We start from the raw sequence: 27,373 nt of genomic DNA, 5'->3' as shown, positions 1-27,373 counted from the left end.
TTAGAAGAAAACACAAAAGTTACCAGCAAGATGATGTAGGGGTAAGATTGACGAAATATGCATACCGAAAATGCCGGGAGAAACTCTGGTCCTTTCCCATCTGGAGCTTCAAAGCAGAGAAGAGAGGGAGAACAAGGAGAAAGGTGCAAAGTTGTTGCTTCCGATCCTTTGCAGGTGATGTGTCACTAAGGAAGAGAAGCTGTAGTCCCCAAACCCTTGGACAAGGTCAGATCCAAAGCCACCACATTGGGCCAGGATGTCTTTTTGGATGCTTGGGTTTCCCTCTCCTCAGTTTATTCAACCTTGAGCATCCCCGAGCAATCTGCTGACACTGTTTAGTTTGTTCTCTCTCAGTATCTCTCAGAGCCCCACTCTCACACCTGACCTGCTGGGAATTGCTTGGCTCCCTCCAGTTCTCAGCCCAAGCTCCTGGCACCTTTCCACTGAAGCTCTGCCTTTGGAAGCATTTACTACAAGAGAAGGAGGGCAGAACTCTCCCTCCCCTCCCTTCCCCTCCCCTTCCCTCCCAGAGCTCTCCAGAAGATAGCTGAGAGTGCTAATTAGTTGACTTTTAAAGCATTCCCCTTCAAATTACATCCACTGGAAGTCTCAATCTCAGACAGTATCCACTCCCACATCCCTGCCCCCTCCAGGGCTTCAGGGAAGGCCCCTTTCAGGCTTTCCTCAAGACCACAATAAGCAGTACTGTCACTTCCCACTGTGGAACTAGAATCCCAGGGAAGCTGTGACTGGCCAGGATCAAAAGCAGTTCTGTAGTGGGGAGTTTATTTCTCCCCCTCCTCCTCAAGAACAAGACAAAAATGAGAAGAATTCATAATAATAGAGTTTTCCTCAAGGAAATTCCATGGTTCAGCCTAGAGTCAGAAAGATCTGAATTAAAATCTTACTAATTTGAAATTAATTCAAATGTAATACTCACTAGCTGGGAGACTGAGGATAAGTTACTTCTGCCTCAGTTTCCTCAATTGTAAAATGGAAATAATAATAGAACCCTCTTCACAAGATTTTTGGAGAGATCAAATAAGGTAACACCAGTAAAGTGCTTAACAGATTCAGGCACTTTATAAATATTTTATTCTTTACCTGACCCTTCCCTTCCTCTAAACAATACTGTGATTCTCTCTCATTTTATAGCTTTGAAGACAGGCTCAGTCATACAGTCATCATTAAGTGTCAGGGATGAGAACTGAAGGTAAGTCTTCTGACATTAAAATTATAATATTACAAATATACTACAAAAATTCTGGATAATTGGGGTCATAAGACATTTTTTTAAAGAAATGAGAGAATAGGGGTGATGATCAACCTTAATTGGATTTGCTTATTCTATCAGTGCAACAATTAGGCACAATTTTGGGGTATCTATGATGGAGAATACCATCTATATCCAGACAAAGAATTGTGGAGTTTGAACAAAGACCAAAGATTATTACCTTTAATTAAAAAAACACATTATCTTATATAATCTTGCTATCTCTTATACTTTATTTTTCTTCCTTTAAGGACTTGATTTCTCTCTCTCATCACATTCAACTTAGATCAATATATCCTATGGAAACAATGTAAAGACTAACAGACTGCCTTCAATGGGGCTTGGGGGGGTGAGATTAGAGGAAAAATTGTAAAATTCAAAATAAATAAATAAATAACTTTTAAAAAAAGAAGTGAGAGAAATCAGAGGACCGAGTCCAATTCCTTCATTTTAAAGATCAAGAAATCTAAAGACATTAAGTGACCCAATCTCATGGAAATATTAGTAGCAGGTAGAAGAATCTGAACTTAAACAGTGCTATGCCTGCTACAGAACCCTGCTTATATGAGACTGAGCAAATTATTCAACATCTCTTGACCTCGGTTTCCTCATCTATTAAAAAATAGCAAAGATAGGCACCTTCTCCTCCCCTCCCTGGTGCTACTACAGGATGGGGATGTCAGAGTGGAAATCTTGTGAAAATCCAAAATCCTCTTTGCCTCAGGACAATACTAGAGGTTAAGAAGAAATAGATGGGGGCAGCTAGATGGTGCAGTGAATAGAGCACCAGCCCTGGAGTCAGGAAGACCTGAGTTCAAATTTGAACTCAGACACTTACTAATTTCTTAGCTGTATGACCTTGGGTAAATCACTCTTAACTCAATTGCCTTTAATAAATAATTTTTTTAAAAAGAAGAAATAAATCAAAAAGACCTTCAGAGTTCTCTCAACTGCTATTCTGAGGTTCATGGAAACCTGTCCCTGGTACCTTTCTGGTCATATCATCATAACTTCTACCAGATAACTATGAGGAGTTTCAGGCTTATCCAGGTAACATAACCTGCTTGAAGGCCTTCTCCAGCTCCTGTTGTCTATAAATATCTTAGTCTAGCATTGAAGGCCTTTCATAATCCAACCTACCTGTTCAATCTTATTTCACACAACTACCTTTTGCAGAAAATTCCAGCTAAAAATGGTTATTAGCTTGTCCCAACTTTTTCCTGATCTAGACATTCATATAGACTGGTCCCATCCTTAAGATACATTCCCTTCTCTTCTCCCCCATCAAAATCCTTCCTTCATGATTAAATTAGGTGCCACACCCTTTATGAAGTCTTCCCAGATCCCTTTCATCTAAAAATGTTCTTTTGTGAATAGAGCATTTGTCCCTGGAGTTAGGAGAATCTGAATGTACTTATTAGCTATGTGACCTTGGGCAAGTCACTTAAACCATTGCCCTGCAAAAAAAAAAAAAACCCAACAGCAGCAAAAAAAAAAAGTGTTCTCTCTCCTGTTCTATTTATTCCTACAGTATTTGGCTTGAATTGCTCATCATTCTTACTCTGTATAAATACCTCTAATAGATTTTTTTTAAGTTCCTTGTTGGCAGGTTCTGTGCTATTTTTTTTAGCTCTTCTCCCCAGCATTTACTTCAATGCTTTGTATGTAGTAAGCCTCTGAAAAATATCTAAAATCTTCAGGAAAGTATAGGAAAAGTTTTTAAAAGATATAACTTTGACTTGCACGAACAGATTCAAAATGAAATGAGAACCAGAAGAATAGTGTACACAGTAACAACAATATAATATGATGATCTGTTATAAATAATTGAGCTATTCTGAGCAATACAGTGATCCTAGAAAATCCTAGAGAACTTATGATGAAAGATGCTGTCCATCTCCAGAGAAGGAACTGATAGAGCCTGAATGCAGATCAAACATACTTTTTATTTTGTTTCTTTTTCTTTTTTTCTTGTTTGAGTTTTCTGCCACAGAATGACTTACATGGAAAGGTGTTTTACATGACTGAATAAGTGTATATAACCTATAGCAACCTATAGCAAATCTTGCTTGACTTTTCAATGAGGAGGAAGGAGAGAATTTGGAATTCAAAATTTGAAAAGAAAAATGAAAAATTTTTTAACTTGTAATTAAGTCAAATAAAATAATAAAACTGATAATAAAAATATACTTTTGATTATGATAATAAAGACAGAAAAAGGAAAAGTGATACAAGGACAGAAAAATAGAAATAAGAGATAGGGAAGTTTGAAGTGATAAAGTTGAATTAAATAAATAAATGAATGAAAAAACATTTATTAAATGCTTATTATGTACCAAGCACTGAGCTAATGGGGATACAAATGTTGCTGTTGTTGTTATTTGTTCTTCCTTCTCGAAGACATGACATTAGGGAGGTGATACCATGACAAGCATATGATTGGATTTGAGTGAGGGGGTGCTGTATTTAGTTATCAGTCTCACTTTCTCCTCTGGAGCAATCTGGTCCGGTGATCAGATATGAATCAGGATGACTGGAGATGGCCCTAGATTCAAGGCAGAGTTAAGTGACTTGCCCAAGGTCACACAGCTAGTGTCAAGTGACTGAGGTTGGATTTGAACTCTTGTTCTCCTGACTCCAAGACCAGGGCTTTGTCTACTGCACCACCTAGCTATCCTGGGAATACAAATATAAAAGTAAAGGAAGTCCTTATACTCAAACAACTTATATCCTTTTTTATAAGTTTTTATTGATCTCTTTCTTATATCATCATAATTATATCTGATATCCTTCCTCTAGCCCTTCTTTTAAAAAGAGAAAAAAATCAGAACAACTGATTGATATATTGAAAAAGTCCCAAATCATGTACAAAGTATAACTTCAAAGACTTCCAACCTCAATAAAAGAGGGGTTGGATAATTTTCTCAAATCTTTTCATTTACTTCATGCTTGTCCTTCATAATTTTGTTATATTCAATTTTGATTTTGGGATATGGATTGTCTTTCCATTTACATTATTATAGTTGTTATGTATATTATTTTCTTGCCTCTGCTTACTTTATTCTGCATCAGTTCATATAAATCCTTCAATATTTCTCTATATTAATCACATATATCATTTGTTATAGTACCATAATATTCCATTACATTCATATATCACAATTTGTTCAGCCATTCTCCAATCAATGGACATCTACTTTGTTTCTACTTTTTTGCCATCTCAAAAAATGCTATTATAAATATTTTGATGCAAATTATATTGATAACTTCTTTGGTGTATAAGATCAGTAACCGAATTTCTAGTTCAGAGTTTGGATATCTTAGTCATTTTATTTGCATAATTCCAAATAATTATATCAATTCATAATATCACCAGCAATTTGTTGGTTTGCTTGTCATTCTATACCCCTTCCTACACTGAGTATTGCCATTTTTTTATACTAGGGTGTTTGGTGAAGGCTCGAGGTTGTTTTGATTTGTATTTCTAACACCATTAGTAATTTGAAATATTCTTTCATATAGTTTTGAATACTTTACAATTCTTTTTTTAAAATATATTTTTGCAAGGCAATGGGGTTAAGTGACTTGCCCAAGGTCATATAGCTAAGCTAAGTGTTTGAGTTCATATTTGAACTCTGGTCCTCCTGACTCCAGGGCCAGTACTCTATCTACAGCCCCTTGCAGTTCTTTTGAAAACTATTTGTCCATATCTTTTACCACTTATCTTAGGGAAAGGCTATTACTCTTATATTCATTGCATTAATTTTACCTGTACAGAAACTTTTCAGTATTAAGTAATCAAAATCCTCATCTTGCGTTTTTGTGTTTGTTTGTTTGTTTGTTTTTTTTTTGCAATTGACTCTGTCTTGTATTTGGTTAGGAATATATCTCATACTAACTGTGAGAGGCATATTCTAATTTTTAATAGTCTGATCATTAATATTAAAGTCACATTCCATTTAGAATATATTGTAGAATATGGTGTAAGGTGTTAGTCTAAACCCAATTTCTGCTAATCTACCTTCCAGAACAATTTCTATCCTAAGAGAATATAATATTCAAAAGTATGACACCCAGAATACTAGAAGTATTCTGACCAGAGCAGAGTACAATGAAACAATAAGTTTCCTATTTGGAAATTATATTTCTACCAATTACGCTTGACTGTGACAAGGTTTATAAATTCCACATAAAACAATTGCTCATTTTGAGTTTATGATCCATTAAAAATGCTAACCTTTTTTTGTTTTATTTGCTTACTTGCCATAACATTCTTACCATCCAACCTGTATTTAACCCAAGTGCCAAACTTTATATTTTATTAATAGAAAGAGACCACTAATGGCTAGACCTATAGTTGGGAACATCTATATTGAAATCTAACTTAGTTGTGTGACTCTGGGTAAATTAGTTAATCTCTATCTGCCTCAGTTTTTTCACCTGTAAAATGAAGATAATGAGAGGCCCTACCACAAGGCTGGTTATGAGGATAAAATGAAATAATATTTATAAAGTACTCTATAAAGCTAAAAGAACCATATAAATGTTGGCTATTATTATTACTATTATTATTCAGTCATATTTCCAATCTGTCAAGGTTTTTTTTTGATTCCTATGCTTTTATCCAATAATCCCTCCCAGTCATGTCATCTGCCAATTTGAATAGCCTTTAAGACTTCAAGTGGCTGATTGTAATCTTTAGTAGAACCAGATCAAGGTCACAGTCTATTGGAGGTCTCTCTGAAATCAACCTTAGTCCATTAAGCAATATACTGGTGAAGGTATTCAACTGGTTTTGAATTTGAGTCCATTAGCTAACTCACATTTTTTTTAATTTTGTTCATAATGATAGCATGAAATAATTTGTTTGACATCTTAATGAAATTTAGATGTACTTTGTAATATTCCCTTCTATAAGACTAGTAAACTTGTCACAAAAGTAAATGAGGATATTTTAGCTTGACTTGTTTTTAATTAATTTATGTTCTCTTTTACTGATCATAGAATCACCTCAGAGGACTGGTTATTCAATCCCTTCATTTTAAAGATGAGTAACTGAGACCAAGCAAAGTTAAATGCCTAAACTTCGATAATCCAGAAAAATAGCAGATCTAGGAACCTAGGTATTCCGACTCAAAATACAGTGCTCTTTCCACTACAACTTTTCTCTTTCTAAATGATTGCTTTGATAATACATTCTAGATGTCCACTGATTCTTGTCTATAGTCTGATGAATCTACCTTCTTGCTATTTTCAAAGAGCAACACAGCATTTGCCGATTTACAACATTTAAGGCACCTTTCCTTTTCTCTCATATTCCTAACTCAGAGATTATTAACAATGGTAATCAAGGCAGCAAATTATTTTTAATATGCTGGGATGTAATTTAACCAAAGTCCAATATACATATTAACTACAATTGTCCCTTTAACAAATATTTTAAAATTTTAACCATTTTGGATGGAATTCTTTATAAAATGAGATATATATATGTATATATATGTATATATATATATATATATATATATATATATATATATCCTAAGTTAACATTTTTCTAGACAATCTAGGGTAATCATTATGAACATCAGCTACTGTCATTAAGAAGCGAGATTACAAAGAATTCTTTAAATTGATGTACTTCATCCTTTGTTGAATGGTCAAAAAATTTAGAATCTGTTTTTCATAGTTCTTTGATCTCTTTCCTCTGTTGTCACTACTTAATGTATCAGTATTTCCTCTCAAAAAATATATGCTTATAATTTTTTTGTTCAGAAAAACTATGTGGACTGGCTCTGTGCCTACCAACAAAATACTATTCTTGACATTGTGGCTCCTAAATCTTTTGCACTCACTTTTGGGTTCAAGGCTAGCTTTTAGAAAAGTGATTGTTGTTGTTATTCTTCCTTCATTTCTGAAGAAAATCAATGACAGCAGGATGATGATATCTTCTCTTGCAAGTGAATTGGATTTAAGTGAGACAGAGTTATGCAAAGTCATAAGCCTTATTCTTTCCTCCAGAATCCTTGGAATCTAGCAGTAAGACTGGCAATGCAGTGGGTCACCTTAGCACAATTCCTGAAACATGGTAGGTATTTATTTTTATTTTACTTAAGGCAATGGAGTGACAGTGGCTTGCCCAAGGTCACATAGGTAGTCAATTATTAGGTGTCTGAGGTCAAATTTGAACTCAGGTCCTCCTGACTCCAGGGCAGGAGCTCTATTCACTGTACCATCTGGTTGCCCCCTTGGTAGATATTTAATAGGTATTTAATAAATGCTTGTTTCCTTCCTTCCTTCCATGAGGAGTCAAACACTTACATGGGGGTGCTCTGTCAAAAAGAATACAAATTTTGATCCATTTATTCTTCATAATATATCTTGAGGTTTGGGGGCTAGATTTTTTTCTTCCTTATTTATTCTATCAGTTTTTTTCCCAAAAAAGGAACAATTAACTTTTTTGTCTCATATGGCTTTCATTTATGATTTCTTGGGAGTTTAAAATCTAATAAATTAGACTTTGATAAAGCACATTGGGTTTCAAATGGAGCTACTTCACTATGCTTTTAAAAAATGAGAATGTAATTAATTTATATACATACATGCAGAAAATATACATATTTATGTAAATACATACATATATATAGTAGTGTGTATTCAGAGAAGACTAGTACCTCTGGTGTGAGGGCTGCTGAGCCCTCTTCAGGACTGCCTTCAAACTTTGGTGTCCATCTGATCTACCTAATCTCATCTGTGACTCCAAGAAGCTGTAGCCTACATATCAGCTACACCTCAGTAAACTGCAAATAGGTTAAACCAGGTTGAGAATAACCAAGGAATCTCAAACCCATTGATGAGCTAAGGGAACGTCTACCCCAAGCATATGAAGACTTCCCCTGGTAGAAGTGAGGGATGAGAAAAATTTGTTCCAATAGCCATTAATGCAGCTAAAACAGACACTATAGAGCAATTAGAGCTTGGTTAGACATCAGAGATGTCAAGGTCATCCACTTCATCTTGTGCCATCACTGGTCTTCTTGACTCTATCCTGCTACTGAACTAGAAGAGAGAGATATTACTTTGTGCATTTCTGCCTCACTTAGGGCAGCTAGGTGGTGCAGTGGATAGAGTACCAGCCCTGGAGTCAGGAAGACCCAAGTTCAAATCTGGCTTCAGACACTTAATAATTACCTAGTTGTGTGACCTTGGGCAAGTCACTTAAGCCCATTGCCTTGCAAAAAAAACCCCATTCTGTCTCAATTAAATCCAATTTATGCATGAATCAAAAGATATCACTCATACTATTTTATCATTTTTACCTATCTCAAAGTCCTGTGGTGACAGGCAGGTGACAAAGCAGCAGGTACAGATACACTGGGAGCTATAAGCACAATCCTCTACACAGCCCAGGGGCTATAGGGCTGTCTTTTCACTGGAAGCAGCAGTGATATTCAGCAAGCCCTCTAGGTGTCTTCACAGCCTTTTAAGGATTCATTGCTTACCTCCTGGGGTGAGGAAGGGTCTAGACAAGGTGCCCTAAAAGTTGTCTGCTTCTTCTGAAGCAAGTAGGGATCCCACACTGTGGTCAACACACACACACACACACACACACACACACACACACACACATACACACAAACTTCAAAGATGATTCTGCTCACCATCAGTACATGGAGTATGCACATACTCACAGATAACCCCAAATCTAGTAGACCTGAAAGATGAATAACTCTTGTTGTGAAAGAACTCATCATCCAAATAGCAGCCCTGAGTGAAACAAAGCTGGCAAATAAATGTCAGTTTTCTGAAGTTGGAGCTAGATAAGCATTTTTCTGGAGTGGCCCCAGTGAAGGGTGGTAGTTCAATGAAGCTGGGAGTAGGTTTTGCAATCAAAATTAATCTAGTCAAAAGCTTATATGTGGGGGTGGCTAGGTGGTGCAGTGGGTAGAGCACTGGCCCTGGAGTCAGGAGAATTGAGTTCAAATCTGGCCTCAGACACTTAATAATCACCTAGTTGTGTGGCCTTGGGCAAGCCACTTAACCCCATTGCCTTGCAAAAAAAGAAAGAAAGAAAGAAAGAAAGAAAGAAAGAAAGAAAGAAAGAAAGAAAGAAAGAAAGAAAGAAAGAAAGAAAAGCTTATATGCCCTACCAAAAGAAGTGAATGACAGGCTCATGACAATGAGATTGCCACTTGTACAAAATCGTCATGTCATCATAAATGCATATGCCCCCATCATGATGAAGTCAAAGAAAAATTTTATGAAGACCTGGAGATCCTTATTATTTATGTGCCAAAAGAGGACAAACATAATTCTGGATGACTTTAACACTAGATTAGGTTCAGATTACCAGATATTTCAGGGATTTCCTGAGAGGATTGTAGTTGGAAACAACAACAGCAGCAATCACCTACTACTGGAGACTTGTACATCTCATGACCTTCTCATCACCAACAATGTCTTCCATTTACCTAAGTGCAATAAAACTTCATGGTTGTACTCTTGTAGCAAACATTGGCATCTAATAAACTATGTTATTGTAAGGAGAAAAAGACAAAATAGGATGTGAGAGTGATGAAAGCAATGTGTGGTACAGAGTGATGGACCAATCACAGACTCATCCTCTCCTAACTAAATATTCATATTCAACAAAAGCAACAATCTCAAGGTCAAGTGACTACTAGAAGACTTGATGTTAAGAGATTAGTGTGCTTCTCTGAGAGAAACAGTTTGTTGCTAACTTGAAGGGAAAGTTGAGTCAACACATGACTAGCAACAGTGGAGTAAAAAAAGGAGTGGGTAGCTTTCAGAGATTTGGAGTACAGCCTTGCATTTGCTCATCTGAGTCAGAAAATGAAGGGGAATTTAGAAGCTGTTAAATGAAAAAATGAGAACTCCACAGAGTTTACCAGAAGGATAATTCATCCATCTCTAAGAAGGCAGTATTTAACTCCATCAAAAGTAAAGTACAAGTGAACCTTAGAGAGATGAAGGATTCTCAGTTCTACAAGAAGGCAGATGAAATTCAGTTTTTTATAGATAGTAACAATCCAAAGTGCTTTTATGACACTCGGAGGCTATTTTTAGACCAAAGATATATGGTACATCTCAACTTCAGTGCTGATGGAGTTCCACTGATCAGAACATGGACAGATGGGCTGAACACTTCCATAGTGTTCTCAACAAACCATCATCAATCAATGCTAACATTTACTTCAGACTGAAGTCAAACTCTCTCTGGACAAATTTCCAACTGAAGAAAAGGTTTTGAACATCATTAAACTTCTCTCCTATGGCAAAGTACATGGTGCTAATTCTATTTCAGCTGAGATTTACAAGGTGGAGATTCATTGCTTATACAAAAACTGACTAAATTTGTTTGGGTTATATGGCAAGAGGAGGTTATTCTCCAGGAGCTCAAGAATTTCTCCATTGTGCATCTCTATAAAGAAATTTTTCTATGGCAATCACAGGTGTGTTTCTCCTTTAGTCATTGCTGACAAGATTCTTGCCAGAGGCCTCTTCAATAGGTTGATCATTCACCTGGAAGATGGTCATCTACTGAGAATCAATGTGGTTTCGGAAAGAGTCCATGAACAGCAGATATGGTATTTGTTTTCCAACAACTTCAGGAAAAATTCCAGGAGTAGAAAAAAGGTCTGTACACAATATTTGTAGATTTTACCATGGCCTTTGTTACTGTCAGACTTGAAGACTTATGGAAAATTATATCAAAATTTGGTTGCTTGGAGAAGGTCCTCAGTATTGTACTTCAATTTCATGATGGTGTGCTTGCCCAGGTTCTGGATAATGGACAATGTTCTTGCACTTTCCCAGTTACCAATGGGGGTAAGCTGTGTCCTTGCTCCCATGCCTTTTAGCATGATGTTTTTAGTCATGTTGTCAAATGCCTTCAATGAGGACAAATGTTTCATCAAGGTCAGCTCCCACACAGATAGTAAATTCCACAACTTGAAAGGACCATAAACCAAGACCTTAGTGGAAGAAGTGTTGGTGCATGATTTTTTGTTTGCAGATGAATGTGCACTCAATGCAGCCTCTGAAGCTGAGAAGCAACAAAGCATGGATCAGTTCTCTTCTGCTTGTGCTAACTTTGGCTTATCAACACCAAGAAACATAGGTGCTCCATTAGCCAGCACCATACCACCCACGTGGACTGATCACAGACTTATCCTCCCCCCTCATCTCCACATGTGGAACTCTTAGTTACAGCAAATGGAGAAGTTTTGAAAACTGTGAATATGTTCAGTTATTTATACTTTCCTAAATACATTGATAAAGAGGTTGTTACATGCTCAATATTTAGGAGTCTCCAAAGGAATGTGTGGGAAAGAAGAGACATTATACTGACTACTGATTAAAAGTCTACTGAGCCATTATGCTGACCTCATTTTTGTATGCTTATGAAACCTGAACAATCTACCAGCACCAAGCTGGGAAACTGAATCACTTCCATTTGAATTGTCTTAGGAAGGTACTAAAGATCACTTGGCAGGATAAGATACCAGATTCAGTAAAGGAAAGATATCTTTCTTGAACTAAACTGCCAAGCATTCGAATTCTACTACAGAGAGAGGGCAATTATGATGGTCTGGTCATACTATTCAAATGTCAAATGTATGCTTGCCCAAAAAACTAGCTCATGGAGAACTTAAATGATGCTTACATAGGAATTAGAAGAGATACAAGAACACTGAAATTCTCCCTGAAGAACTTCGTGGTTGATTATATGATATGGGAACCACTAGGACCCCCTCAGTATGGTGTGCCCTCATTAAAGAAGATGCTGTGATCTATGAGCAAAGCAGAATTGAAGTAGCTCATAAGAAACAGTAGATACACAAATTTAGAAAATCCATCCCAAATGTTCACATGGACTATTTGTGTCCAACCTGTGGTAAAGCATTTTGAGCTCGTATTGGTCTGATCAGCTACAGCCAACTGCAGTGTGAATTAACTCTAGTTTAGGGATGTCATTTTTAAGGATTCTCTAAAGATTGCTTCATCTGTAATTTATGGACTTTCCTTTTCTTTCTTTGATGGGAAACACCTGATGCCTAACGGGTAAGCCCTCCTCCAACTGTTTATAACTGGGATAGGGTTAGGTAGTGTGGGAGTAAGCATCGTTCCTATTGCATTTCATTTATACAAAAAAAAATGATTTCCTCATATAAACCTTTTTTTTTTAGGTTGGTTTTTCTTTAGTTTTTTTTTTTTTTTACAAGGCAATGGGGTTAAGTGGCTTGCCCAAGGCCACACAGCTAGGTAAGTGTCAGAGGTTGGATTTGAACTCAGGTACTCCTTACTCCAGGGCCGGTGCTCTATCCACTGTACCACTTAGCTGCCCCTTCATATAAACCTTTTTACCCCTGATCCTGAAATGTATCTGGGAAGAATCTTCATGGAACCAGCTCATAGTATCTTCCCCTCACCCCCCCCATATACTTTTCTGAAAGAGCAGGGGCTGGAGGACACTAAACTGAGGAGCTGTATTAGGGTAGAGTTGGCATGAGCTGGAGTAGGAAGTACCCACAATGGCTCAGAGATTCTGCAGGGCTGGAAGACTCCTGAGTTGCCAAGGTAACCATAGAGAAAGGCAGAAGCTCTTATAGTAATAGTGAAAGCATGCAGTTATAGCTTTAAGCCAGACAGAAGGGGCCATATCAAGGGCACATGAGTCTCTACCAAAAGGTGGGACCTGGGGTTCCCAAAGAGAATTATCCCTATATTACACCTCCATTTCTTTCCAATAATGGGGGAAAAAAGGGATGAATACCTTATCAGCCTAAGAAGAGGCAGAGAAGTAGTTGGAGCTAAGCGAATAGAGTGTGGTCTTCCATGAATTTAAATATGAGATATTGTAGAGAGACCTTTTCTTTCCCCCAAAATCTTGGTTCAGATTAAAAGAAAAAGTTGAATTTACCCTTCTCAGTTGAATTTTACTCTTTACTCTTCACAAACCCGAAAGGAAAAATGAGAGCTGTGGAGGCCACTGTCTTGTCTACTAACTTCAATCTTTCAGACCTTAACAGATATCTTTATCTTTCTAAGACCCTTTCCTCTTTCACATTTCCCTATTTCTGTCAAGAGGACTATTAAACCTTCCAGTGATACTATTTCAGCCTCAGAGCAAGTCATCCTCTACTTATTGGTTTTCCCTCATTCCTCATATCAAAACAGTTGTCACTTCCACATCCACAGTTCAACCTTTCCCATATCCACCTATGTGGCCACCACCCAAGTTCAGATCCTCATCACTCCCTCCATGGTTATAGAAAATGATTGGATTCTAAATTTTCCCCCTCTTCATTCCTTCTTCCATTAAGAGTGATTTTCCTAAAGCACAGTCACCCCCTTATTCAATAAATTCCAATAGCTCCCTATTAGCTATACTAAACTATTTGATTCTAGATAACCTGATCAGGGCCACCTGATTCTCAAATTTTTCAGTGATCTTGCCAAACTGGACCAGCTGCCATAATAATGAAAATACTATAAAGTATTTATTGTCTACATGGAAAACTGTCTTCTGTTTACAAGTCAGAAACACAGTAATGTCAAGGATAACTGACATAAAGGGTGTCATTTTTTTTAAGAAGACAATTTAAGGCCAATTATAGTTCTGCCTAGCTTTATGATACAAGAAGAAAGTAGGTTTTCAAATTAAAGAAGCAGTCAAACCAAAACATTTTATAAATATCTTGATTATATATCAATGATATTAAATTATATGGTTCTGCCCAAAATTAGATTAAATAATTCCTTTCATGGAATTTTTCTCCAATGATATGAAAAGTCAAAGACATTAAACAGACTTCAAATTATCCTTGAGAATCCACTAAAACATGAATGTTATGTCCAACTGAATTATTGTCCATAATCACCAAACATAACATTGATTTATGAAAACTTAAGGCCTGACTTTAGGAAGAACATTTTTTTAGATAAGAGGATGATTTGATGTGAGGAGAATTTTGAGGCAGAGAGACCATTCAGAAGGCTACTGAAATAGTCCAGGCATGATAAGGGTCTGTACCAGGATGGTAGCTGTTTGAGGGAAAGGGGCATATATTACTCACCAATCCTTCTACCTTTATTGACCCCTTAGCTCATTCCTAACAGGAAATATTACAAGTCTTTGCATTTTTAAGTCCCCAATTACAATCTCATCCTGTATTTGACGGAAACAAAGATTTAAATTATTGAATAAATATTCATTGTTCATGGTTGGAACCACTGTCATTTTAATAAAAATGATAATGCTAACCAAGCTAATTTATAGATTTTGTACAATATAAATCAAACCACTAAAAGAGTATTTTAGAGCAGGGGTTCTTAACTTTGTGTCATGGACATCTTTGGCAATCTAATGAAATCTATGATTGCCTTCTCAGAATAACATTTTCAAATAATTGCAAGAAATGCTACATTTCAGAGGTTAATAAAAGTATGTGTGTATATATATATATATATATATGTATATATATATATATATTCTCAAAGAACTACACAAAATAATATCAAAATAGATTTGTATGTACAAAAGATTAGGAATGAAGGGTCCTAAGAAGTACCATATTTCAACCTATTTTATAAGGCAGTAATGAGATATTTGGTACTATTTTTTTAAAATACAAAAGAAGATCAAAGAGTCAACTTTATAAAGAGGACAAAAGAAATGGAACACAGTAACCCAGAGTTTGAAAAACCCAAGAATGTAAACTATTGGGAATTCTTTTCAAAAGGTAAAAATACTTTAGAGGCTGGGTGGTGGGGCAGATCTATAGGGCATTTAGAAGGGTAGAATGTATTCTCCATATAACTAGGGTGGTGACTAAGCCCTGCATGTGTTGATCAACAGGGATAACTGAAATGACCATAAAATTATAAGAGGAGAAACAACTCTAGATATCCTCAGAACTTTGAAGAAAGATAAAGAATTTTATGTTAAAGGGAATACTAATGCATTTTTGGTTGAGTTGTGAACTGATCCAATCATTCTGGAGAGCAATTTGGAACTATGCCCAAAGGGCAATAAAACTGTGAATACCCTTTGATCCAGTAATATGGCTACCAGGTCTATATCACAAAGAGATCATAAAAAAGGCCTACATGTACAAAAATATGTACAGCAGTTCTTTTTGTAGTGGTGAAGGATTGGAAATGGAAGGAATGCTGTAAGAAATTATGAGCCAACAGGCTTCAGAAAAGTCTAGAAAGACTTACATGAACTGATAGAGTGAAGTGAACAGAATCAGGAGACCATTGTACACATAAACAGCAAAATGTTTTGTTGATCAACTATGATAGACTTAGCTCTTATCAATTGTATAATGCAAAGACAATTCCAAAAGGTTTGTGATAGAAAATCCACATCTAGAGAAAGAACTATGGCATCTGAATGCAAAGCATACTATTTTCAATTTTTCAAATTTGTTTTATGACTTTTGCCCTTTCATGGTTTTTCCTGCCATTTAGTTCTGATTCTTCTTTCTCACAACATGGCAGATATAGAAATAAATCTCACATGGTTGTACATGTACAATCTGTATCAGATTACCCACTGTCAAGGGGAGGGAGGAAGGAAGGAAGGGAGGGAGAAAAATGTAGAACTCAAAATCTTACAAAAAATAAATGTTGAAGATTATCTTCACATGTAAATGGAAAAAAATAAATTTAAAGCTCACATAAAAAAAGAAAGATGAAGTATTTTAAAAGTTGCTCAAAGGGAAAGGAGGGAAGGTGTAGAAGAAGCCAAAATAGACAAATTGGTTTCTACATGGTAAAGAAAGCATCCATGGGGTCACATAGTTTTTAAACCAAACTGTATATGGTAGAAGTTCCCAGCTTCTTATAGGATCTTGTTATCTATTTTACTATATATCTTGAGTTATTTACAATTGTTATTGTTGAATTCACAACAAAAAAAATTTTTTTTAAGGTTTTTGCAAGGTTAAGTGGCTTGCCAAAGGCCACACAGCTAGGTAATTATTAAGTGTCTGAGACCAGATTTGAACTCAGGTTCTCCCGACTCCAGGGCCAGCGCTTTATCCCTCTGCACACCTAGCCACCCCACAACAAAAATATTAAAAGAAAATGCTGACAAAGTACAAAGCTAAAGGAGAATGATTTTGAGTAAAAATCACCTTAGTATCCTCAGCTGTGAAATGAGAGACATCTAAAGTCTCTTCCAATTCTAGATCTATGATTATAGGAACGGACTGGTACTGAATTCTAACAAACTGCTTTATCTGTTCCCATGTCAGAATAACAGAAAAGTCAAAAGCCCTGTGTTCTATAACCAATTCCAACACCTTGTAGTCATGCCACTCTGGTCAGATAACAACTTTTCTGAACTTCAGTTTTCCTCTTCTATAAAATGGAAATTAATCAGCTTTACAGAAGAATGTGCTTCATATGCAGGGAGAAAACCAAGTTTATAGAAACATGGGTTACCAATATCATCCTACTAAAAGAAGTAATTTTCTCTTGAAAAACATAAAAATTAACAAAACCAAAGAAAATTAAAGTGATTTTTCATTCTTAGTCTCTGAAGTTCCTGATAAAATCATGTTTTTCCCAAAGCACAAAGAAAAGGTAATCCTTCATACTCTAGAAACAAATAGGAGAGGGGTGAAATTATTCTATAGTCAATATTTATCTGTGTTCACTGGGACTTTTTCCCCTTCTTCCAGAGGATGGAACAGCTGAACAGATGGACAGAAATGGGGGAGTCAGGAATTACAATGGATTAGTGACCATAAACTCCATTGCTTCATCGAGTCACTCATATTAAATTCCATCAATGTTTTCTAAACTGAGGATAATCCATTCAGATTGTCTGGTGAGAATAAATCACAGAACATAGGAGATCTCAAAGGGACCTCAGAAACTAGTTAGTTTAAACCATTCAATTTACTAATGGGCAAACTGAAGGCCAACAAGGGAAAACATTTTGTTCAAGGTCACCCAATGATTCAGTGGCAAAGACGAAACTGGAACTGGAGGGTCTCTTGATTTGTAGCCCAAGATTTTTTCCAATAAGATTAGGCAGTAACATACAATGTCCTTTTAATAAATCAGCAAGAATCCAATGTCAATTGTAATTAGAGCTCAGGGTGTACTGCACTCCCACTTCTGGCTCAGAAATTAGCAAAGCAGATTCTGTTCCCCAGGACTGCTTAGGGGGGCAAAAATACTTAACAACATTTGGTGTGAAAAATTCCTCTTAGAAATAACTAGTGTCAGAGGCAACTGAAACTTTGGTGCTAATTGTAACATGAAATCTTTAGTCTTTTTCCAAATGATGACATTGCATGTAATATCATCATCACAGTTAACATCTGTATAGTGCTTTATAATTTTTTTGTTTTGTTTTGCAAGACAAATGGGGTTAAGTGGCTTGCCCAAGGCCACACAGCTAGGTAATTATTAAGTGTCTGAGGCTGGATTTGAACTCAGGTACTCCTGACTCCAGGGCCGGTGCTCTATCCACTGCGCCACCTAGCTGCCCCGTGCTTTATAATTTGTAAAGCATTTTCCATATTTTAGTTCATCTGAACATTGCAACGACTTGTGAGCTATAGCCCAAAGATCCTTCTGTCCATTTTACAGATGGAGAAACTGAGACTTCAAAAATTCAAATGAATTTCCCTTAGTCACATAGCTAGTGGAGTATCTGAGACAGAATTTGCATGTCTGTGTGTATGTGTGTGTGTGTGTGTGTGTGTGTGTGTGTATGTAACTTCACTTATACCTCACTGTGATATTTATATGCTCACAACAAAAAAAATTAGGTGATATATAAGTAATCTTTCCCCATCAATTCCTTGTGCACTATATTTATACCACTTCTATACAACTTCTGTTCTGTGCTATGGTTAAGGGTGGAGGGAGGCATGGGGAAAAGGGAGAAGGGGAAAAGGGGGAATAAAAGGAGGGAGGGGGAAAAGACAAAAAAGGAGGGAGGGGGAAAAGGAGGGGGAAAGAAGGGGAAGGAGGGAGGGGAAAAGGAGGGAGAGGGGGAAAAGGAGAGAGAGGGAGAAGGAGGGAGGGGGAAAAAGGAGAGAGGGGGGAAAGGAGGGAGAGGAATGAAGGGAGGGAGAGGAATGAAAGGAAGGAGGGAAGAAGATTTACAGGAAGGAAAGGAGGGAGGAAGGGAAAAAGGTTTACAGAATTGGGAATGGAAAGAAAACTTCCCATTTCATTTTTTACAGATAAGGAATCTAAGGTTATAAGGAATCTAAGGTTAGAAGGTGTTACTCTGGTCATCGGTTTCAACTCAGAATTTTCTATTGAAGAATAAAACCTATTGCTGGGCTTAGTCAGAGAGCTCCCTCTCTAATTGGTCTCTCATAGATTACTGAGGAAACACCAACTATAAAGCCTTTTTTATAAAAAGTATGAACTTGGTTATAAATTGAATGTGTCATTTGGAGATCATACTAGCTATGTTCATAAGAGATTATCAATTTTTCTTTTTTAAAGATCTTAGTAATTCAGTTAGATTGTCTAATAAGGTGGGAAGGAATTGTGATTATCATCGGACAAGAAGTGACCACAGTGTCATGTGAGGTCACTGGATTTAGAACAAAATATCAGTTTGAATCCCATCTCTAGTATTATCCATCCATCCAAAGTGATCAAGTGGCTTACTTTATATAGACCTCAGACAACATATATGTAAAATGAGAGGACTGGACTAGATTATCTCTCAGATCTTCTTCAGCTATAAAACAAGTTGTGAGTCTCTGAGAACTCTCCCTATTCTACTCACTATTATTCTATAGATGGATCCCCAGTCATTGAAGTATCAGGAATTGATGTTTACCTTTTAACTCCATCCCTAATTCCTTTGGGGAAAAAAGGAATATGAGTTTAGAGTGTTACTGTTCATTTAGACCAGAGGTGTCAAACTTTCCACCTTTGACCTGACTGCAGTCAAAGTAAATTAAAATGCAACTGGGAAATATTTAACTGAAAAATAAAAATACAAAACAACATAGAAAATATAGTTGTGATTTTTTTAAGTCAGTATGCTGCTGGCAGGGATCCCTTTCCATTTGATTTTTGATGCCACTAATTTATATCAATCCTTTAATTGCTACTGATGAAATACAATTTTTTTTTAGTTTTTGCAAGGCAATGGGGTTAAGTGACTTGCCCAAGGTCACATAGGTAATTATTAAGTGTCTGAGGCTGGATTTGAACTCAACTCCTCCTGACTCCAGAGCTGGTGCTCTATCCACTGTGCCACCTAGCTGCCCCCAAGAAATACAATTTTTAAGAAAAATGGTCACATACAATGGCATTCTAGACTTGGTTTTGGTATACACAGAGTTAAATAGACCCAGTCTCAGACATTTTAATTCAACAACCAGTCAGACAATAAATCAGTCTTGACCACTCATGAAGCATATAATGGCCAGGTTCTGTGTTGATCAATAGGGGAAACAAGGCAAAAATTCAAAATCCCTGTCCTCAAGGAGTCAGCATTCCAACTTGAAGAAGACTTGAAAGTTAACTAGATACAGGCAAGATACAGAGAGATCAGCTGGAAGGTCATCTTTTAAGCTTTCAGGGGAAGGTAGAGGACAGACCTCCTGCAGAAAGCAGTCTTTGAGGTGAGTCTTGAAGAAAGCCAGGTAAATTCAGAGATAAAGGTAAGGAGGGCTAGAGAACCTAGCAGGATGGCAAAGCACAAGGAAAATTACTAGTAAATGTGAGAGTTCAAGACTAGACAGGTAGTAAGGGACCAGGTCACTGAAACGTTCCTAAACATCAAGCATTTATTAATTGGATTAATTAATTATTAATTGGAGCTCTATTAGGTGCTGAGGAGAAAAAGACAAAAAAACCCCTTTAAAACCAGTTCTTTCCCCAAAAGAGCTTATGATTCAATGGAAGACATAATATGTCAATAGAGAACTAAATTCAAGATAATTTGGGGCTGGGGAGAGCACCAAAAATAAGAGGGACTAGGATTAAGAATGGCTTCCTGTAGGAGGCAGCCCTGAACTAAAACCCAAAGGAATCTAAAGATCATAATAAGCAGATTTCATTCTTTATTCAGTCAAGTCCAATTCTTTGAGTTTTCTTGGCACAGATATTAGAATGGTTTGCCATTTCCTTCTCTAGCTCATTTTACAGATGAGGAAACTGAGGCAAATTAACTTGCCTGTGGTCCCTTAGTAAGTGGCTGAGGTCAGATTTGAACTCAGGAAGATGAATTCCTGATTCCAGGCCTGGTACTCTATTCACTGAATCACCTGGCTGCCTCCATCTCAGGCTTAAGGAATAGTTTGAAGTCACAGTGGGATTCTGCTAACTGTGTGATAAGGGACAAGCCCCTTAGCTAAAGTCTAGACCAATCCCAGGTAATTCATTGACTTCTCAGAACATTAGGATACTTGCCCAGTTTACTTTACTTACTGGTAAAGAGTGCTTTACAAAGCTTAAAGAACTATATGAATAAAGGTGGTTTTTTGTTTTTTGTTTTTTTGCTCAAGCTATTTCTGTCACCCACAAAATCCTCTTCTCATCTCAAAATCTTACCTGTTCTTTATGGCTCAACTTGATTCCCACCTCCTACCTGAAGCCTCCTGGGACCACTCTAAGTCACAACCATCTCTCCCTTCTAACCACTAACTTACTGTTGTACCAGCCACAATATATTGCTTTGTGAGAAGTCTTGTATTGTTCTATAGTCAAAATCTGTGTGTTTGAGTCTTATCCATAAAGTCCATAAGTCCATAAGTGAGGTAAGACAGATTGGTATATCTTAACTTCAATTCAGGAGACCTAGCTTCAAATCCTGCCTCTTAATGCTTAATAACTTGGTGACCATGGACAAGTTACCCTTTCTTGGACTCCATTTCCTGCTTTGTAAAATGGTTATACTAATGCTCACACTAGCCACCTCACAGAATTATCATTCTTTGTGTAACCCTTAAATCAGTATGTCCATGTAGTTTATTAATAGTGTTATTATTGCTAGACTGCAAAAATCATTTCTTATCCACCTTTGTACCCCCCAAAATACTATGTGTATAGTAACTACTCAATAAACACTTCTTAAGTGAATGAATGGACTAAAGAACAAATGAATGTGGGAAACAATTGTAATTGTGACTACTGATTTAGCCTAGTAAATACATGTGTGGGCACTTAAATGAGGTAATTCTTCCAGATGGAGTTCTAAATTTCTGGTACATTGGCTCTCTCCAGTGAATTTTTCTACCAGTTTTGCAGGAAATAGAAATCAAATGTTACATGTAGAAGCAAGTCTCCTGTACCCCACCCCCATACCAACACATAAGCCACAGCACTGACACCCTAGTTGTTTAAGTAAAAATTTCCATCTGGCAGCACAGATGGTTTCTAAGTCTCTCCTACTATAACATCTCAAGTAATTTTCCTGTCACACTCAACAAGCTAGGGGGATGGGAAGGGACTGATAGTTCTTAAACCATCATTAAAAGGTTGAGTTCTAGGATAAGAACATCCCTCAAGAGGCCCAGAATTTTCTTTTGGGAAGGGGAGACTCTTAAGTGACCAAGCTCCAAAAGTAGCTCTCACTCCATTTCCCAGTTTATAGATGAAGTGGAATCCAACAACAACTTTAAAAATCATAGAATATTAATAAAGTATCCTTTAAAAATACTAGAAAGGACCCAGAGAATGATAAGAGTTGGAAGGGAGCTTAAAAACAAACCACAGAATGTTAGAGCTGGAAGAAAATGGGGAACATAGACCCAGAATGATAGGACTGTGAGGGGATTTAGAACAAAGAACATAGAATATAACAGCTGCATGGCAATTTGGAACAAAGAATACAACATTACTACAAAGGGATTTGGGAATGCAGAATGGTACAGACTCAAGAGAATTTAGTTACACAGAACATAGAATATTAGAGATGGAAAGAAATGTAGAGGTAATTTGGTCTAAATTCTCTCCCCACTTTCAAATTCATTTCAGGCAAATACTTACTATTCAATTTAGAAGGATTACATTTTTAGTTTCTAAAAAAGGGACTATTCCAGAATGAGACACTACACCTGGGTTTAGAAACAGGTTGCAATTTACCAGTTCTCTGCATTTTCCAGGATAGGGTTACATATTAATTATTTTTCACTGAACAAGCTTTACAGTGTAGAGTACATAATTATGTCCCCCAAATTAAGCTGTAAAAATAACTTAATTTTTTTTTACCCTAAATTTTTCCCAGAAAAAGACTTGGATTACTACTCACCCAAGGCAGCTCATCTTTACTTCCTGCTTGTGCCAGATATCTCCATTCTGGTACAAAACTACCACTGGGAACTGTGGCTACCCCCCCTGGACTAGGCAGGGAAGCAAAAGGCTAAACCCCATCCATGCAGGATTCCTGGTGCCAGGAAAGCCAATAAACTGGGAAATGCTAGCAAATCATTATTTGTTAAGAGTTGATGATTGCATAAATGGGTGGAAATCCACATGTGGAGGGGAAGGGGGAGAAAAAAGAGAAAAGCCCCAGTGTCTATGGAAGCAAAAGACACGTCAGGCAGAGAGCTCGGGGTCTTCTGAGTCCAGGAGATGTATTACAAACAAATACCTTGCAATGACTGTTAAATCATGAGGAGAATTTCGAGGGGGGGGGGAAGTGAAGAGAGACCATCAAAGGAGGAAAGTCAAGCTGTGGCAACAGCAGGATCCTAATAAATAGAGCTAGGGCAGTAGAAAGATCCAATCAGGCAGCTGTTTCTGGTCGCAGCTAAACTGAACGTTTTATCTGCTGCATTGCTCTGCAAACAACAAAATGCCCATACAGAAAGCTTGGGCAGGGTGCCTGGCAGCATCATTGCAGGAGGGGTGCAACTCTAACACAACAGAGATGGGCCAAAAGAAATAGATATTCTGGGGGTATCAGACAAAGAGTGAATTGGATAATAATAGCAACTCAAAGATACACGTAGTTTTAAGGTTTAGGATGCTTTCATTTCTTCACAATAACCTTGTGAGGTAGGTGGGGCAAATCTATTTTAGAGTTGGAGAAACTGAGATCTAGAGAGATTGATAAGTGATTTGCCCATGGATAGTAACATAGCTACAAAGTTGGTGGAGGCTAGGAGTCTCATCTGACAATTCTCTCAATTATAATTAAGGCTGAGGGATGATCTGATAGCAGCAGCAGATGCTGTCAGTATGATAATGAGGGCACCAGCCTTTTCTCTCACTCAGATACTGCCTATAGGTAGTTGGTAAAAGCAGGAACCATCAGAGCTTCTGGGAAGGTGTTTGTTAATAGAGTGGCCTACTATATTGTAGTTATGGAGTTTACTGTCATGAAGGAAAAGAAGGCAAGAAATTTCTTTGTAGATGAAAAACTCAACTCTAGGGCTCTGGTGTCCCTGATTGTCTTTCCCTGTGTGTATGAGCTCCCCAGTATTATATGTATCACTGGAAAAGTCTTAGGTGTCGGAATGGTAATGATGATGGTGTCTCAACAAAAATTTCAGCAGCATCCTTCATCACACCTGCTCTTTCCCTCTCCTTTGGGGTACACTTACTATTCTAGGAGTTGACACATGCTGTCTCCAAAATAATCATCATCACAAATAACAATACTATTTCATATTTGGATAATGGTTTATGGTTTACAAAGGATTTTCTTTCACAAGTTATCTGTGCTCAGTGTGAGCTGAGTAAGGGCAGAGATGGCAGTGATGTGGAAATGAAACTGCCTCAAGCTGATTCCTTGTAGATTTTGGTGGTGTTGAAACAAGTGATTTATTCTGTAAATGGAGTTCCTGGTGAGGAAACTCTCACTGTCAATAGACAGGGATGACTGTTATGTCACTTAGAGCCTTAGATACCTAACATCCCACTCCTAAGCAAAAGCTGGAGGGGAGGAGGTGTCTGCGGATGTGAAAACTTGCACATATTTTCAGACTTTGTTTTTGTTTTGTTTTTTTGAAACCTGACTTGTCTTTATCAGGTGATCTTTCAATTGTAATGATGGCTGAGCAATGGTCTTAAAAGCAGCAAATGCTGTCAGTAGCCCTAATGAGGGCACCAACCTTTCTTCCACTACAGGTAGATAATAAAACAGGGAGGGCCAGAGTTCTGGGTATTTTAATCTGTTTTGTTGGGGCGGGTTCCCCCCTCTTTTTATTTTTCCTCCTAAAAAAATTTTTGTTATATAGGATGAATCTCTAAGAGAGTAGGGAGGTTTATTCAGAGAAAATTTAAGTAATATAAAAATAAAACATCAATAAATTGCCAAAAGTAACACTTAGAGCAATCTAGGCTATATTTCCCCTGAGTTGACTCACTTTCAGGGATGTAACTTTACCTTTGCAATAAACTCACCCCATCTCTTTTGTGGGACATGGCTTTCATTTTTCAAACTCTTGCAGGCCAAACCATTACTGCCAGGGAAAAGGGAAAATAAACATGCCTGATCTTTGCTCTTCATCCTCCAGGAAGGGTCAATGGCATTCTGAGCAATGTTTCCTCAGATCAAATCCAAAATTCTTTTTGATTTTAGGGATTAAGAAATTTTGGGGTCTAGGACACTTCCTCTACTAAGGTAGCTCTGCACCCTCTTAAAGAGTTGCCTAGGGTGGCTAGGTGTCACAGTGGATAGAGCACCAGCCCTGGAGTCAGGAGTACCTGAGTTCAAATTCAGCCTCAGACACCTAGCTGTGTGGCCTTGGACAAGCCACTTAACCCCATTTGCCTTGCAAAAAGAAAAAAACCCTAAAAAAAAAAGAGTCGCCTAGAGCCCTGAGAGATAATGATTGCTCAAGGTCACATATTTTGTCAGAGAAAATTTGAACTTAGTTCTCTCTGGCTTTGAGGCCAGCTCTTCAACCACCAAACAGAAGGATACACACCAGCAGGTCTTAATGCTGCCATAACATTCCCAGATTAATATATAATTGAGAAATATTTAAAGGAATACAGATAATGATTATATGTGGTTTTCTGAGTCAATATGCAGCCTGCAGAGCCTTATGTGGGCTTAGTGGCCCCCAATTTTATTGAAGTTTGATAACACTGCTCTTTACCATGTTGTCTCTTGTAAGATTTAGGAAACAGTGAGAAACAGACTGTCAGCCAAAAATGGTCCTCTACTTTTGCCTTACTGGGTAGCTAAGCCTATTGTAGAGCTCAAAAACTGGGTTCACACCCCCCCATTGAAATATTTTCTGACCAGAAGATATTATGCTTTGGTTTTTGGATAGGTAAATGGCAGCTCTTTTTGATCAATTAATAAGCCTTATAGTATGTTCCAGTCCCTGGTGTTAGGGCTTGCATTCTATTACAAGAAAGAAATGTATATTTATAAGTATATACACAATGAAATCAAGGAAATTTGGAGGGGGAGACATTAGAAGTTGGGGAGGCTTTAGAAAGACCCAAGGTAAAAAGGAGATGTTTAGGCTATGAGTTGAAGGTATCTAGGGATTCTAAGTTACAGTGGGAAGGAAAGAATGAGTTTTAGGAGTGATTCCTTGTGAACATGATGATGCCTGTCTTGATGATTCTCAGACTTGCTAATTCCCAGAATCCACCAGGACATGAAGGACAGTACATATATTATTTCATTAAATGCACACAGTGTCTGGGGAATGGAAGCAGAATAAATACTGAAATTCAGATATGAGTCAACTTGGGAGTGGGGGTTTGCATAGGTATGTGTATGGAGTGGTGGTGGAGCTGAGGCCCAAGGTAGAAACTAAATTGTACCAGAACCTGTGGTGAAAAAGAAGTGTATTTTTTAAAGTGAGGGTTGTGAAAACATATAAAAAAGTAAAGTGTTTTTTATAAATACAAATGAGAATCATTATTCACAATGCATTTCCAGACACTCCAGAATTGAATCCTCCTGAATTATAGGAGAAAATAGTTTTACATTTTGTTTTTGCTCCCCCCCCCACACTTTGAACCACCAATGTACCTGATGTTGTCAATGAGCATCTGATGGTCCTCATTGGTGAGAATCATAGAGAGAGCATAAGCTAAATAATCCACCTTCCTCTCTGAAGCATACTGCTTCAAAACTGCAAATACTTTTTCCTTCAAATCAGGCTGATCCCCAAGGATTTCATCCACCTGCAAAAAATGTGAAAAAACTCAAGAACAAGAAAATCTCAGTTTTCATGGGAAAATTCTCTTAAGTCTCTCCCATTTCCCTTTTCAGCTATTTTGAATTGTCTAAGAAAAAGAGTTATAGTATGGAAGGTCATAAAGATGGCAGTGGGATAATAATGTAGTCCACTAGCATATCCAATCCAGAGGCAATGAGAATGTTAAATTAAATTATTGCATTTCTCGGTGCAAGAAGTAGAGTAGAGTAGAGAGATGTGGGTACAGGGTCGGAATGGTTGAGGTAAAGTTGAGAACTCATCTCTGAGAGTACAAAGCCAATACTAAAAGCCTCACAGTCTTAGTTCTTTGGTTCTTGGTTCCAATTTGGAGAGAAAAACAAAGCTGAAAATGAACAAAACAAGGTAAATCCATACTGCTATAAGATCCAATTTTTAAATCTTTCAAAGTGAAAACCAGGAAAGGTAATAAATTGTAAAATCTAGTATAAAGGCATAGTCTAGGATTCTACTATATTATTTTATAACCCTACTTTGGAGAATACATAGACATTCTCTAATTGTCCCCAATAGAAATTTGAGCACACATAGATATTCTCTGTCTGCTTCTAGCTATATATGGCTTATTGTTATGTTAAGTATCCCATTATGTTCCGCCCCCCCCAATCATTGACAAGTTTGGGTACTCCAGTTTAGAAAAGAAATAACTTCCCTGATGCTGGGTTTTCCTTGAAAAGACAAAAAGTGGGGCAGCTAGGTGGCGCAGTGGACAGAGCACTGGCCCTGGAGTCAGGAGTATCTGGGTTCAAATCCAGTCTCAGACACTTAATAATTACCTAGCTGTGTGGCCTTGGACAAGCCACTTAACCCCATCTGCCTTGAAAAAACATTAAAAAAAGAAGACAAAAAGTGATTCTGCCAATGGTGGATTGGAGGAAGGATCTTCCTATGGTATGGACTTTTCCCTGGAGGCCCTGTCCCTTCT

At 37.3% G+C, this 27,373-nt stretch overlaps 1 protein-coding gene across 7 annotated transcripts in view; it reads right to left on the bottom strand.

The window, feature by feature from the left end:
* Positions 1 to 27,373, bottom strand: part of GRID2IP (Grid2 interacting protein) — an 898,914-nt gene that overhangs the window by 99,768 nt on the left and 771,773 nt on the right. For 5 of the 7 annotated variants that reach the window (XM_074196787.1, XM_074196786.1, XM_074196789.1 and 2 more), the window contains exon 3: positions 26,241 to 26,395. In XM_074196787.1, the coding sequence (XP_074052888.1) occupies positions 26,241 to 26,395 (155 nt within the window). Of the gene's footprint in view, positions 1 to 65; positions 485 to 22,547; positions 22,991 to 26,240; positions 26,396 to 27,373 lie in introns of those variants that run through there. The other 2 variants (XM_074196792.1, XM_074196791.1) reach the window with 2 other exon arrangements.

The sequence above is a fragment of the Macrotis lagotis genome, chromosome 8, assembly GCF_037893015.1.
Source record: "Macrotis lagotis isolate mMagLag1 chromosome 8, bilby.v1.9.chrom.fasta, whole genome shotgun sequence".
Lineage (NCBI taxonomy): Eukaryota > Metazoa > Chordata > Mammalia > Peramelemorphia > Peramelidae > Macrotis > Macrotis lagotis.
This window is presented reverse-complemented; position numbering and strand designations above follow the sequence as displayed.